The sequence below is a fragment of the Tauraco erythrolophus genome, chromosome 7, assembly GCF_009769465.1.
Source record: "Tauraco erythrolophus isolate bTauEry1 chromosome 7, bTauEry1.pri, whole genome shotgun sequence".
Lineage (NCBI taxonomy): Eukaryota > Metazoa > Chordata > Aves > Musophagiformes > Musophagidae > Tauraco > Tauraco erythrolophus.
Genome location: NC_141471.1, coordinates 9,777,035 through 9,791,198, shown reverse-complemented (window position 1 = coordinate 9,791,198; position 14,164 = coordinate 9,777,035). Strand labels below are relative to the sequence as shown.

Below are 14,164 nucleotides of genomic sequence, written 5' to 3'. Positions count from 1 at the left end.
TTCCTTTTCCCCAACTTCACTGAGTTCCACTCTAAAAATAGTTAAGATGCTGGCTTTTGCTGCTCTCTTTAGAAAGCGATTCAGAATGGATGATTAGAAACACTTCAGGATCATAAATTTCATGAAGTATAAATTGAGACTGAAGTAATTTTCTGAGTTTGCTTATTGACTTGTTTTGGTCAGTATGAAGGACTTTTAACTTATGAATTCTCTTTTGTTAAGATCCTAAAACTTTCACTGATTAGAATTGGCTTATTACTTTTCTTGCTGATCATTTTAAAATTACATGACTTTTCAGTAATAAACAACTCTTATCAAATATTCACAAAACTGTTCTCAATTCTGACAGAAGTAGATGGATAATTACACCAAGATATATAGTTACACCTTATTGCTGAGTTGCAAAGTAGCTATCATCTAAAACTAGAAAGAAAACATTTGACACTTTCAAAGCTGGACAGCTTTCATCTGCTGTGCCCTCAAAATACCTCTTATCTCAGTGGTACCTTATAAGTACAGACCCACATTTTCATTGTAACTGTGCTATCACAGACAGTAAAAAAGGTCATCTGTTTTATTTGAAGATACAAACAAGATTGCAGTAATTTTTATTTTTGTCTTAAATAAAATTATACCAAAAATGAGCTTAACTATATCGTTATTTTACACAGTGGCAGTGTTATTTGGGTCCGATGGATTTTTAAAGAATTTTACTGACCCTGTATGTGTGATACCTAATTTTCAAAAATGGATGTCTAAAATTAGGTGTCTCTATCTGTAGCCTTGGTCTAGTTTTCAGAGGAACTGGAAACCTGGAGAAGGACTCTCTTTCAGCACTGGCAGTGTGTTTTCAGTTACTGACAGGATAAGCTGTGTCAGAGTGCTCTGAAAACCCAAGGCTATTCTCAGTTGTTGTTCTTCAAAAATATACCAGCATATTTTTTTATTAAATCCTAATGAAGTTCTTATTAATAGAATTATTTGTTTGAAGAATTAAATTCTTTATCAAAACTTTTTATTTTTTGAAGTATCCTCTGGAATGTGGAGTGGTGAACTCTATACAAATTAAATATAACTAGAGCTCTGAATTCCAATGAAATCTAATTTTCAAGGTCTGTATTTCAGACATCGCCACTGTGTGTTGCCTGCGCAGAGAATGAGCTCAGCTGCCGCTTTCAGACTTGTGGAACTGTAATACTTCTGGGGGACATCTGTAGGGCAGTTGCAGTGACCCAAATGTCATGCTCAGACACTTGGCTATGCTTTGTTGTTATCTAAAATGTCTGACTACACAAAATAAATAAGTTTCCCCAGTTAATTTTTATTAGTACTTCTTAAAAAGTCTGTCTTTCCTGATTGAACACCATGTTCTTTCCTTGTCTGATTCTGCTGATTGGGATGCAATATGCTTCTTTAGATGTAAATTTTTAAGGGCCATCATCACTACCTTCGCTTTTGCTTTTTCCTTTCACTTAGGGTAGCTTTTCTGCTCCTGATATTTTTAAAGCAGTAAGTTCCTAAAGGCAACAAATCTTGAAATGATTGATTAAAGAAATACTGCAACTGTTGCCTGGTGAAGTACTTTTGCAATTTCAGATCACAAAGGAGATTAAAGCTCAGAATCAAGTAGAACACATGTAGAGTGCTAATATTATTATGAATTGCAGATCCAGGCAGGGCCAATTAAAAAAAAACCCTTGCGCAGGTAATAGGGCAAACTCACTTTATATAGTAAAAAGTGCTAAACCAGTTTTGTCGGGTTCAGCTGGTTAAGAGCTGTGTGTTAAGGCGTAGGTGGCTAATAGTATTGTGTACAAGCAAAAGAGTCTTAACAGTTTGGGCTACTTCAAGCAGCTTCTCACCCTGTGGTGTTTAGGGAATCTGTTTCCTGCAAGCTGGCAAAAAGCAAAATACAGTGTTGGTATGTGGCAGTGTTCACTCTGACTGCTCAGGACCCAGTGAAGGCCAAGGGCCACAGCGTCATGGAATGACATGCTTCATTCTTGTTTCATTTCTGACTGACTCATGTTTTTAATAGGTATCAACAGACAATATTAAGGAAGCAGTGTTGAGCCACTGATGCCTCATTCCAGAGCAAATAAAAGGTTTTTAACTTTAGTTTCCCACAAAATCTTGAAGGGTTAAACTGTCTTGCTGTTTGATTCCTTTCCTCCCAAGATTTCCAGCTCTTTTGTAGATGTTTTGGTCTTACCTTATTATACTGAAATTCTAGTGCCAAATCTTAGAAAAAACTTCATGTGAGTCATGCTGGGCGCAAGGTACATCTGACCTAAATAAGATACTGAACTTAGGAGGAGGGGAGTTGTGCCCTCAGCTTCTGACTGGAGAGGAAATGTCGTGTTTGACTTGCTCATGCTTGGACATCACTGTAGGCAGATGAGTCTGTTGTATGTATTGTCGCCTAGAATTTGTTTGATTCAAGATGTAATGAAGATAGTAAATGTAACTGCTTTCTTCTTTCTGCATATGTTGACAGCTTACTCCAAAGTAAATCTTCAAGAGCCCATAGTATTGAATACGATTACCCTTAGGTTACATATGAAGGGGATACAAAATGTGATCACTTTTACAGCTCCAGTGGATTCAAACTTTAAAAACCAACCTGGCCCACCCTACCCACTCCTCCCCGAAACAAAAATATTGCACTGTAAATAAGACTTTTTTTCTTAATTTTGTAGTAAAACTTACTGAGCATATAATTGATCCAATACCTCTTACTGTAATTAAACTCTTCTTATTGGTTTAACTTCCTATTAATAAGATATAAACCATAAAAATAGTGTTGATGCTTACATAGAAATACACTTTTGTCGATCTGAATTTCTTTGTAAATTGTTGATACTGGATTTTCTGTTTATTCTTATTATAATCCAGGCATTTTTTCAAAACTTAATAAATGCAATGTGGTTTTTTTTTTCAGATCTGTTTTCTCCTATTTGCTGTTCTCTACATAGTTTCCTACTTCATAATCACAAGATACAAAAGGAAAGCAGGTGAGCATAGACTTTTAAAATATTCAAAAAGAATTGTGTTTTTCAAGTGAATATGTGATTCTTTTTCTCTCTGCCTCCACAAGGAAAGTGGAAGAACTGGATCTCTAACCAAAAGTGTTTCTCTGGCTGCAGGTCGATGGCAGCCTGGACTGATCTGATTGTACATGCTGCTGTCTTGCCCTCTACCTGCTCCCTTTGTCCCTGAGCAACAGGTTTCCATCCCTTCCCTTGTGCCAGCTCTGGCACTTCTCAGACCCTTCAGCGTGCCTTCTGATATCACCAACCAAGGGAGGGAGCATGCTGGAGCATCCCAGAAAAGGATCAGTGAATGCTGTAGCTGGCACCTTGCGATTGAGTGAGAACCGGGTGGCTGTTACCGAGGTGGTGTGGATGGCCACAATCAGTTCTGTTTCGGCTCTGCAGCAGACTAAATTTAAACAGTTTTGAGAGGGAAGAAAGGGGAGAGTTTCGAGTAGATGCTTCTGCATCCCTTGCCTTTAGATCCTGTTGTTCTCCTTTCGTGTCAGCTTTTCCATAGTAAGTATCTTTAGGCTGTGTTCTAGCTCTGAAATCAAGTTCAAAGCTTTAGCTGGTAAAGTGAAAAGGTTGCCAGTAATACAGAAGGGAAGTAGCAGATTTCTTCTAAAAATCCTGCTTTGCTCATAGCCAATTATTTTAGTGTTCTTAACCTGTTCCTTATGACCTCAACACTGAAGTCTTATTCCTTGAGATAATCCTCTATTTTTCGCTTAGAAACATTGTCTGTCTGAAACTAGTCTGTAGGGACCCCTGTCATTTTCTTCTATATTTCTTCTGAAGATAAATAGCATAAAAATCTGTATAAAATGGCAGAATCTTTGACTCTTGACAGCTTATCTGGGACTTTGGTGCTCGGTGATATGCGGTCATGCTGGAGAAGCATTCTTATGCATGATGGTCTTGGCACTTTGATAGAAACTGTTTACTGAGCTATAGTGACCTGTGTTATGATAGAGCTACTTTCGTAGATACTCATGTTTAAAAAAAAAAGTAAATTCTTCAAGAAATTTAATACTTTCGTTTTTTAAAAAAGTGCACCTCTTGAAACATAGAGAATAATTAAACAAGACGAATTCTATCTTCTGACCCTGATAGGTATTTTGGATACTACAAAGTTGCTATCATTTGGAGATAGGGAAGAACAAGGAGAAGGAACTGGTTTGCAAATACTATTGGATATAAAGACACTTTTATCTTTTTGGCAGTTGATTTCATCAGCTAGTTAAAGGAACTGCCCTGCAGCTGTCCTGACTTTATGAAAGCTTCGTGAGCATTTAGTTAGGCAAACTTTGTAGCCTGCTAAGATCTTCCTGATGAGACACATTTGAAGAGTTAACACTTTGGAATTCTTTCAGAACAAACTGTTCACTGTTTCTACAACAAGCTCTTTAGCCAAAATGATTCATAAGAGACCTTGACTTGGTTTCTCAAAACACCATGAGATTCCCTTCAAACAACGAGAAACAATAACTCGATGTATTTTCACGGAATAATTTCAAAATAGCATGATGATAGTGGCTACATGTTTATTTCAAGTGTGTGCATGACTCTTAAGAACTTGAAACATCTGGTTTTATTTATTCTTAGATTTTAAAATCTAAATTTGAGTTGCCTCTCATGGAAGACCTGGGAGATTTAAAAGAAGAAAGCTGATTCTAAAATTATTTCAAATGCAGAAATGCATACATTTGTGTACAAATGCGTGCAGAGAAGTATATGAAGAATAAATGAAGGATATATTAGTGACTGATGTCTGAGTTAAATGTTGATAATATTTCAAAAAGTTGGAATACTAATTGAGGAATAAGTGAACAAAAATGGTCTAAAATGTGAAATATCAGAAGGGAAGCTATGATATCTTAAATCTAAAACAAAGAACAAGAACAACTCTCCTTCCTCCTCTTCTCCAAATCTCCAGGAGTAGAGGGGGGTGATGAGTAAGGGGAAGAAACTGAGTAGTCATCACTACTATTCTGATTTTTAAAAATATATTAATAACGAAAACGAAACATATATTTAGGGATTTATAGCAGTATTTGGCATGGACCCTAAGACTTTTCTGTAGCTTGTCTGCCTTCTCTAGTTTCAGAGATGGCCAAAGGGACAGTTCCTAGCAGCAGCTGTGGTAATAGTAGTCTGAAAGCTTGTTTGCCATAGAGCCCTCTGAAAGATGCTTCCAAGAAGTTTTGATCTGCATGTTTAAATAAAGTGAAATAACTTTGTAATTGCATTGATTTAAAAGAGTTTGAGGCTGGGCGGCGGGGGGGGGGGGGGGTGGGGGGAGCAGAAAAAGAGTATTCATTTTCGGTAGGAACATTATTAAAATATTTATGCTAATGAATTGTTTTAGTATTTCTAAATTTTAATTGTAAATTTAAATTATTCCTATATATACATTTTAACCTGAGGAAAGATGACTAAGTAATGCAAATAAGTATTGAATATAACCTGCTGTAATTTAATTTTCAGATGAGCAAGAGGATGAAGATGCCATCGTTAACAGAATATCGTATGTATAGTTCTTCTTTTGCAGAACGTTTTTTTCCTGAATATATTGTTATGATAGGAATCTTGTATGCTTCCAAGTAAATAACAGGTTATTTTAAATGTGGCAGCAAATAAATTGCTAGCGGGCAGAGGAAAAACGTTTGGTCAAGTGGCACCTTATATTATGAAAGGCATGACAAAGAGGCAAGGTGGTTTGGTCTAGGGCTTTTTTTACCCGTGGTTTTCCTGGTTGGTGTGAAGTTGGCCAGAATATTGCATGAGGACCTGATGCAGGAGGTGAAATTCAGTGCAAGACCTGCACCTAAGTTTAGGTTTCTAAAATGTAGGTGTTTATGTGGGAGGTAGGTGTTCACGTTCCCACTGCAGTCGATGGAAGCCTTGTCAAGGGAGGCAATGGATCCTGCAAAGAAAGTTAGCTCACCCTGAAGTAGACATCTGTATCTGATCATCTTAAAAAAAAAACAAAACAAAACAAACCCACATTAAAAAAAGAATAACAAATGGAAGACAAACATTTGCCAGACCTGCTGGTCTGCCAGCAACTCTTTTCTTCCTGTTCCTTTGTAAAGCTAAATATTAATCTCTACTATTGAAATATGTCTGAAGATTTACAGAACATCTATGAGCTGTTGCTGCCCTCTCAGTTACATGATTTACTAAACTATGTGGACGACTTCCTTGTCTTGTGACTTGTACTGTCATCCTTCTGGAAGGAGAGCTTATGGAGTATTTTATTGATTGTTTTGTACCCTGGGAAAGTGCCGAGTACGTTGCAAGCTGGTCGCTTTTAGTTGTGCACTTGTGGCAAGCTTGAAAGATGTACAAAGGTGATGTCAGTCTTAGGTGCACTTCTCCCTGTAGCGTCTCATACCAATATTTTTTAGGAATTTGAAATTCTTATTTGCCACAAGATCTGCTTCAGATCTAGAGAGAGAAAATAGATACTTTTAAATGCTATGAAGTCTTCGCTCTTAAGTAGAGGAGCACTTTTCTGCTTTTAAGACTACAGCGAAGGCTCTTCTAGATTGAATGATTTTCATGGCAGCTGTGGTCTTGGCCTGGTTCTGGATTTTTCAACGTTCAAAGAACAGAGTTTTTGTTAACTGTTATTTCCCTGCTTCTGTTTCCTAGTTTAGCTCTAAAAGACAACAAATATCAGTTGTAAATACTGGGTGCTTCATGTGAATACAGTGTAAGACAAGATTAGCACTTCCATCAGAGTAATAGCCTTTTATTGTAAGTGTTGTTACAAAGTGCTGCTTGTTCTTTTAGCCTAAGATTTCTTGTTCCTTAAATATGCATGTTATTTTCCAAAAAGCAATAACTGTCAAACATACACAGATTGATATTTCTTTGCATAACATAATTGTTAGGACTAAAGAGGTGGGTGGGGAAGAAAACAAAGCCAAACTGCTGCAGCACCTTGAAAGGCGTAGTGCATTGTGTGTCACAGTTCTGGCTTAGAATACTTAGCCGTCCTTAAATAAAAGAAGAAAATACCTCAGAAACCACCAACAAAATATACAAGAATATATATTATTTTTTAAAATAAAATTAGTCACCCAGACTTTATTCTGTAAGTTAAGTATTGTGTGAATGAAGAATAAATTTGTAGACTGCTAAGGAAAAGTAAGATCTCTGTAAGCAACTTAAACAGATCATTCCTACAACAAGGATGTAAGTAAGTTTATTTTACTGTCACAATTTTGAGAATTATTTCTAATTTTATTTTAGCATTGGATTAGTTCTGTCAGAATGTTTTTGTTGATCTTATTTCTTTTGAAGAACAGTTCTTTCTAATGCCACAGGATGGCATTTGATATGTTACATTTGAGATCTGAAAAGAATAAGCTTAAACATTTGAAATAATTCTGACAATTTCTCTGTATAGATTTTACAGCTATCAGAAAAAGCCCCAAGCTATGAGATGATATTCAAATAAATACCTTGTTAAAGAAAAGCAATATTTTTTTTTTCAGTTTGGTGTTAAAACATTTGTTTATATATAATTATACTCACTTTTTAAACATTAAAAAGCTGCTCTGCTTTTAAAAATTGTAGTAAGAATATAGAAGTGGATTTTTTTCATTCTGAATGTGTCTGTGGGAAATGAAAACTAAAATAGGAGACTTATGAAAACATATTCTATGAACTCCAATAATTTATCCTGTGTGTGACATTGGAATTGAATGCAAGCAGATCCCAAGAGAATAATTATGGTAGTTGGTAAACACTAATTATTTTTACTGGATTCTGTAAACTACTTGGTATTTGAAATTTGCTTTTTGGAAGTGAAATACTGTGGAAATCAGTTTCTTCTGCCCCTTTACAATGTAAGACTGTGTTGCCTGCAGACACTGATTAATAGGTAGGCTAACTACTTTTTTTTTCCCCTGTTTGGAGCATGTTGGTGGTAACAGTGGTACATTTCTTTAAATTTCAGGCTGTTCTTGAGCACCTTCACTCTAGCAGTTTCAGCTGGTGCAGTCCTGCTTCTACCTTTCTCAATAATCAGCAATGAGATCCTGCTTTCTTTTCCACAGAACTACTATATTCAGTGGTTAAATGGCTCGCTAATTCATGGTTAGTACTCAGCATAACATAATTAAAATGGGTATCTTCATTATACGTACACAGGATGTTCTTGTTTTCAAACTAATAACTTCTTTTAAGATGCTAATTAAATTGTTAACAAGTTATTGGGTAGTCGGTTTTGCTGCTGTGTGATGTATCACAAAGGTCTGTCTTAACTGTTCTGTTGGGTTTTTAAAGAATTATGCTGACTTGATGGAGTTAAACCAAGTTCACTGCTTTGAATATTAATGTAGAATGAGAGCTCCTAGAAGCTAACGTGAAAATACACTTTTCAAACTTCTTCCTCATGTGTTAATGCAAGATTCATAAGCCTGTCTGTTTATGTTGATACATATAAATTTATTCTCAAAATTAAAAAATTGTCTTAAGAGACTTGCTAGCTATGAGCAGCCTGGATTAGATAGTTAAATTCCACTGTTAGTGGTTTATTTGTAAACAAGGTAAATTATAGAATGTAAGTTTAAGTGTAGTAAATAAAATAAAAATAGACTATTTCAAGGAAAACAAGATTCAAGAAAATAATATTACTTGTATGTGCAGCGATAATGCCTTGATGTCTGACAATTTTACATGCTTTCCAATAGTGATTAACATGCTTATGACTATGACATGTATTATGGATACTATTATTTGAAAATAATTTGGAGACTTCCCGTGTGTCTAAGGGAAATAACTGGTGGAAACAGGATATTCTTTAGTAGGTTTGGCTGGAGAAAGAAGGTAAGACTAATTTTAACACTAGTTTTAGTTTTAAAAAAAAGGAGAAAGAAGATAGTACCTTCGTTATGTGAAACAGTTTTTCTGTCCTTGTGAAGAGACAGTAATTGAATTTAGGATTTTTCTGTAAGTGTACTCTTTGCTAAATGTCTAATAATACTCACAGGTAGCAAATTCTTGAATTCCAGATCCATATCTTTTAAATTAAATATGGATAAGTGAAGACAAGAAATAATGCATATTGTCTCTCATCTTTCTGAAACTAGTTGAGTGTTTCTTGTGTTACCTGGACAGTAGAAGTGTGGATTTTTTTTTTGTGTTGTGTGTTGTTTTTTTTTTTTTTTAAACTCTTGAATAAAGAAGAGCTGACTGTATGCGTGGTGGTCAATGATGACCCTGACCATGGTGACAGTAGTTTAAGATCTGAGAAAAGTGAGGAAGGAAAGTGTTAGCGTAAAGATTTTAGATTTTAAGAGAGTAGACTTTTCAGGAAATGTATGTGTGGGACCTTACTGGAGAATGCCCTGAAGGCAAAGGAAGCCAGGACAGATGCTTACTTTCAAGTATAACCTTCAAGCACCGTAATGTACACTTCAGTGTGCAAGAAAATGAGCAGATGTAATAGGAGATCAGCTTGGCTTACTGGGGAACTTCTGAGCTAAAAACCAAAAAGGGAGTATACAGAAGGTAAAAGTAGGGATGAACTGCCCAGGAGGGGTGTAGAGATATCACCTGGGTTAGTATCCTGGTGTGAAATTAGAAATGTTAGGGCACAGCTGGATTTGCAACTGGTGAGGAGTTTGTATAGAGCCAGCTGCTTCTCTGGGGTATGCAGTGAGAGGCAACAAGCAATGTTTGCAGGACGTAAAGCAACAGTTCTTCACAGTGGAGGTGGCTGAACACTGGAAAAGGTTGTCCAGAGAGAGTGGGAAATCTAAATCCTTGAAAGTTTTCCAAAACGTAGCTGGCTAAAGCCCTGAGCAACCTGATTGCACCTGCAGTTTAGCTGTTTTAAACAGCAGATAAGATGATGTGACTTTAGAGGTCCTTTCTAGTTGAGTTATTCTGTGATCTGTTTTGTCACTCATCATGGCGATTGCTAATTTGGTATATCTCCTACTTGGAAAAAAGAAAACCCGGCTATTTCTTACATTTGACATGGATTTAGCCGCTCAGACAGATTTATATTCTTTACTTCTGAACATACACACACACACACAAAAATATTTAATGGAAAATAAACCTTCCTTCTGTGTCTGAATTGACTTTGGAAAAACTACAATAATATATTTCAGAGAGTGAAAATTATATAATAACCAATTCAGAAATTTTCAATCTGTTAGAATAGCTGCAGTACTTGAGAAAACTTCAGTTAATTAGAAACCTGCTGGAAAAAGTAGCTGTCACATAGGAAGGCCTTTGAGTTTTCCAGTGACCATCTTTTGGTTTTAATGTGGTAATATTTTGAAAGTACCGCTTTATGCATGCACAGTATAATTTATATTTCATGAGTCCAATAGCAATGGCTAGCAAGGAAGTAAATAGAGCATCTTGGTGTTCCTGAGTTTGACTGTGTGTTGCAAAGCCTGCTGTAGGGGTAGGGGAGGATACGACTGAACTATGCCAAGGTTTACCACAGTTGGTGTGAAGACTTCAGAAACATCAGTGGATTTTGGATCTGACCACAGGCTTCTGTTACTGCAACTAGACCAAAATAATTTCAAAAGGTTACCTTGGGGAGGGGCTCCCTCCTGTGGCATTCACTGGGTTTGCACGATAGCATTGCACTGCTCTGTAAAAACCTGTCCCGTGTAATGCCAGACCTTTTGGAAGCTAGCTATGAAATACCTGTGCAAGCTTTGGGAGCTGATAGTGCCATCACAAGCACTTACACTCAGAAAATGTTCATGTCTCCGTAACACTGTCTGGCAAAGCCTTCCTGTATGGTTTGTGTACTGCTTTGGCAAACCCTATCAAATGGGAGAATTTGTATTGCTCTAAACCACTTTGGCTTTGCCAGATTTATCAATTACAGATACAGCCTGAGGTACCTGAATGTAACATTAACAGTTTTTGTACTGTAGGCTGTTGCATTAATTGTGGCATATGGAAAAATGGAAAATATATGCCTCTAACTTTTGAAATTAGGCAGAAAGCCCATACGTGGATCCAGTATAAATGCGCTTACCCAATTCATGCTGAACTAAACCCAGAAATACTTCTGGACAGCTGTCTGTTCACTTGTGCTGTTGTTAGATTCAACCACCAGGTGGGGGTAAAATGTCATGAAACTGCCATGAATAAAAAAGAATTGCTGAGGGTCTAATCTGCTTGCCAAAGACTGAGAGATTTTTAATTTTTATGTTTTATTAACTTGTTTTATGAGGGGCATTCTTAGGTCGCTATAAATGCAAAAAAAATTAATATATTCCAATAGACTGCTTAAAGCTTTTATATATGTTGCTATCTGCTATTCAGTCAATGTAGTAGGAAATAATTATTTTTCTGAGCTATTTTAATTTGGTTTCTGAACTATTAAATTAGGATAAGAAATACAATAGGGGAAGGAGAGGCCCTGTATGCTCTTTACTTTGAGCAACGTGTAATCGTATGTCGGCAGCAGTACAGCACTGTTCTTGCCTCTCATATCTTTACATGCATGTTGTAGCTGTGTAGTTTAATATTCTGTAAATGTGGTTCCTCTCAGCTGCTAATGTGTAAATTTTTGGATTTTAACTACTTAAAAATCACTCCAGATGGGCACCACTCTCCCCTCCCTTAAAATGCTTTGTGCATACTATGCAGCTCTTAAGCACTGTTTTACATTGTAGATATACATGTAATAGAGCTGCTGAAATTAGAACAATCAGGTATTCAGCTTTACATCAGGCAACTGAGTGCACTGTCTGTCTTTAGTTAGAGAAAACCACTGCTCCATCCTGTTGTAGTAGTATTTCTACTCTAACACTGTGGTCTTCATTTTCTGGGGAAAAAAAAAAGAGAAGAAAAAAAATATACAGAATGCTTGAGTTAATGTACCTCCAGTAAGGGCTGTTAATGATATTCTTGCTGATGTTGCTATGTGTGAACATTCCTTGAATGGTAACGGGAGCTTCCTGGCTAAGCAAATTCAAAAGGAAAAATCCTCATCTTTGTTAGCTAGAGTTTAGACACCTTTAGGCAGTCTGTTTTCTTTAGCAATTGAGTATTACATTTCATGCATCTTTTAGAATTTTCTTGTTTTGTTTTCTGTAGCTTATTCGGCTCAGTTTGATTCTTGGTGTCCTGGTGCTGTGAGTTGCTGAAGAAGTAGATTTCTCGGCCCCCTGCCTCCCACCCTGTTTTTATTTCTCTTTGAAATTTAATTTCATTTAAATAAAAAGAAAATGTACGTGGTGAAAGCATTTTTTTAAGGGGATGTAGGTAAAGATAACTGCTAACTATTTTACATTTGGAACTAAATACAGGAATTTCTCTCAATAATGGATTTCCCTGTCTTGCAGTAAATGTCTCTTTCCTTCCCTATTTTTTTCAAAATGGAAATTTCAAAGAAGAAAATGAACAAGCCTGTATATGAGAAGAAAGAAGTAAACAAAGCTGTTAGTTCAAATTTTCTTATCATGGAGGTTGTTCTGTTTTGGATTTCGGGTGATATAATACAGTCTTGCAGAATTGTGGAAATGTGTGTGTTTTGGGAAAGGTGGGGGACTAAGCCTGTTTTTCTCAACTACAAAATAAAAGCGCTATTTTCAGGATGCGGAACATGTGACACTAGTTCAACCTTTTCGTTACACTAGTACTAAATTGCAAGTAAGCTTCTACTGCTTTTATAAAGAAGAAACACTGCATCCTGCACAACTTTTGATAGGATGATGATGGGTTCATGTTTATGCACCAGAAACTGGCCGTTCAGAAAGTGTTCATTTCAGAAAATCTTAATTGAGCAGATAACCTTAGTGGAGATCAGTTATCACTTCAGGTTGTTTTCTAAACCTTTTCCCTTCCTGCAGATGTCACATGTGTCTTACAGATGTCCCAGTTTTAGTCAGTTTTTGATTTTTCACCGAGATCACAGAATGGTTGAGGTTGGAAGGGACCTCTGGAAATTGTCTAGTCTGACCCCCCTGCTCAAAGCAGGGTCGGTTAGAGAATGCTGCTCCTGGCAGTGCCCAGTCTAGTTTTGAGTATGTCGAAGGATGGAGATTACAAAACCTGTCTGGACAACCTGTTGCAGTGTTTGGCTGTGCTCATAGTGGGAAAAGTTTTTTCTTATGTTTAAGTTGTTTTTTTTTTGTTGTTTTGTTTTCAATTTGTGCTCATTGCCTCTTCTCTACTCACTGGATATTGCTGTGAAGGGTTCAACTCCATTTTCCTTTCCCCCTCCCTCATCAGATATATATGTGCATTGATGAAGTCCTCTCCTCTCAAAGCCAAACAATTCCAGCTTTCACAGCCTGTGCTTGTGTGACAGATGCTCCAGTCCATTAATCATCTTTGTGGTCCATTAATCATCTTTGTGGTCCATTGCTGGACTTGCTCCAGTATGGCCGTGTCTGTCTTGTGTGGAGGAGCCAACAACTGAATGCAGTGCTCCAGGTGTGTGCCACCAGTGCTGAGCAGAGGAAGGATCACCTCCCTTGACCTGCTGGCAACACTTCTCCTAATGCAGCCTAGGATGCTGTTGGCTGCCTTTGTTACAGAGACACATTGCTGGTTTGTGTTCAGCTTGGTGTCTGACAGAACCTCTAAGGCCTTTTCTAGAAAGATGTTTTTTGGATGATTGGTCCTAGGTGTGCACTCTGCCCATTTGTCCAGCCTCTTGAGGTTCATCTGACTAGCAGGCCACTGCTCCTCCCCATTTTGCATCATAGACAAGTTTACTGAGGATGCACTCTCTCCCATCATCCAGGTCATTAATGAAGATGTAAAACCCAATATTGACCCCCTGGGGTGCACCACTGGTGACTGGCTTCCAGCCTGACTTGGTACTGCTGATCACAAGCCTTTGAGCCTGGAAGCTCAGCCAGTTTTCACTCAGAGTCCACTTACCTAGCCCATGCTTCATTAATTAGTCTGAGGAGGTTATGGGAGATGATGTTGAAAGCATTACTAAAGTTGAGATAAGTAACTTCCACTGCTCTCCTCTTGCCCACTGATCCTGTCATCTCATCGTGGAAGGGTGCTGTTGCTGTTAACCATATCTTCTTTTAATTTGGAGGTGATTATGGTATTTATGTATTGCTGATGTTAAAATCTATGATTTGCCTACGTTTCTCTCGAGGAAAAAATAT

General features: G+C 37.2%; 1 protein-coding gene across 4 annotated transcripts in view; it reads left to right on the top strand.

Moving 5' to 3' along the window:
• The window catches only part of LMBR1 (limb development membrane protein 1), an 81,655-nt gene that overhangs the window by 13,652 nt on the left and 53,839 nt on the right, over positions 1-14,164 (top strand). For 3 of the 4 annotated variants that reach the window (XM_086614366.1, XM_086614365.1, XM_086614364.1), the window contains exons 2-4: positions 2,942-3,014; positions 5,523-5,562; positions 8,005-8,144. In XM_086614366.1, coding sequence (XP_086470492.1) covers positions 2,942-3,014; positions 5,523-5,562; positions 8,005-8,144 — 253 coding nt within the window. Of the gene's footprint in view, positions 1-2,941; positions 3,015-5,522; positions 5,563-8,004; positions 8,145-14,164 lie in introns of those variants that run through there. The other variant, XM_086614367.1, reaches the window with a different exon arrangement.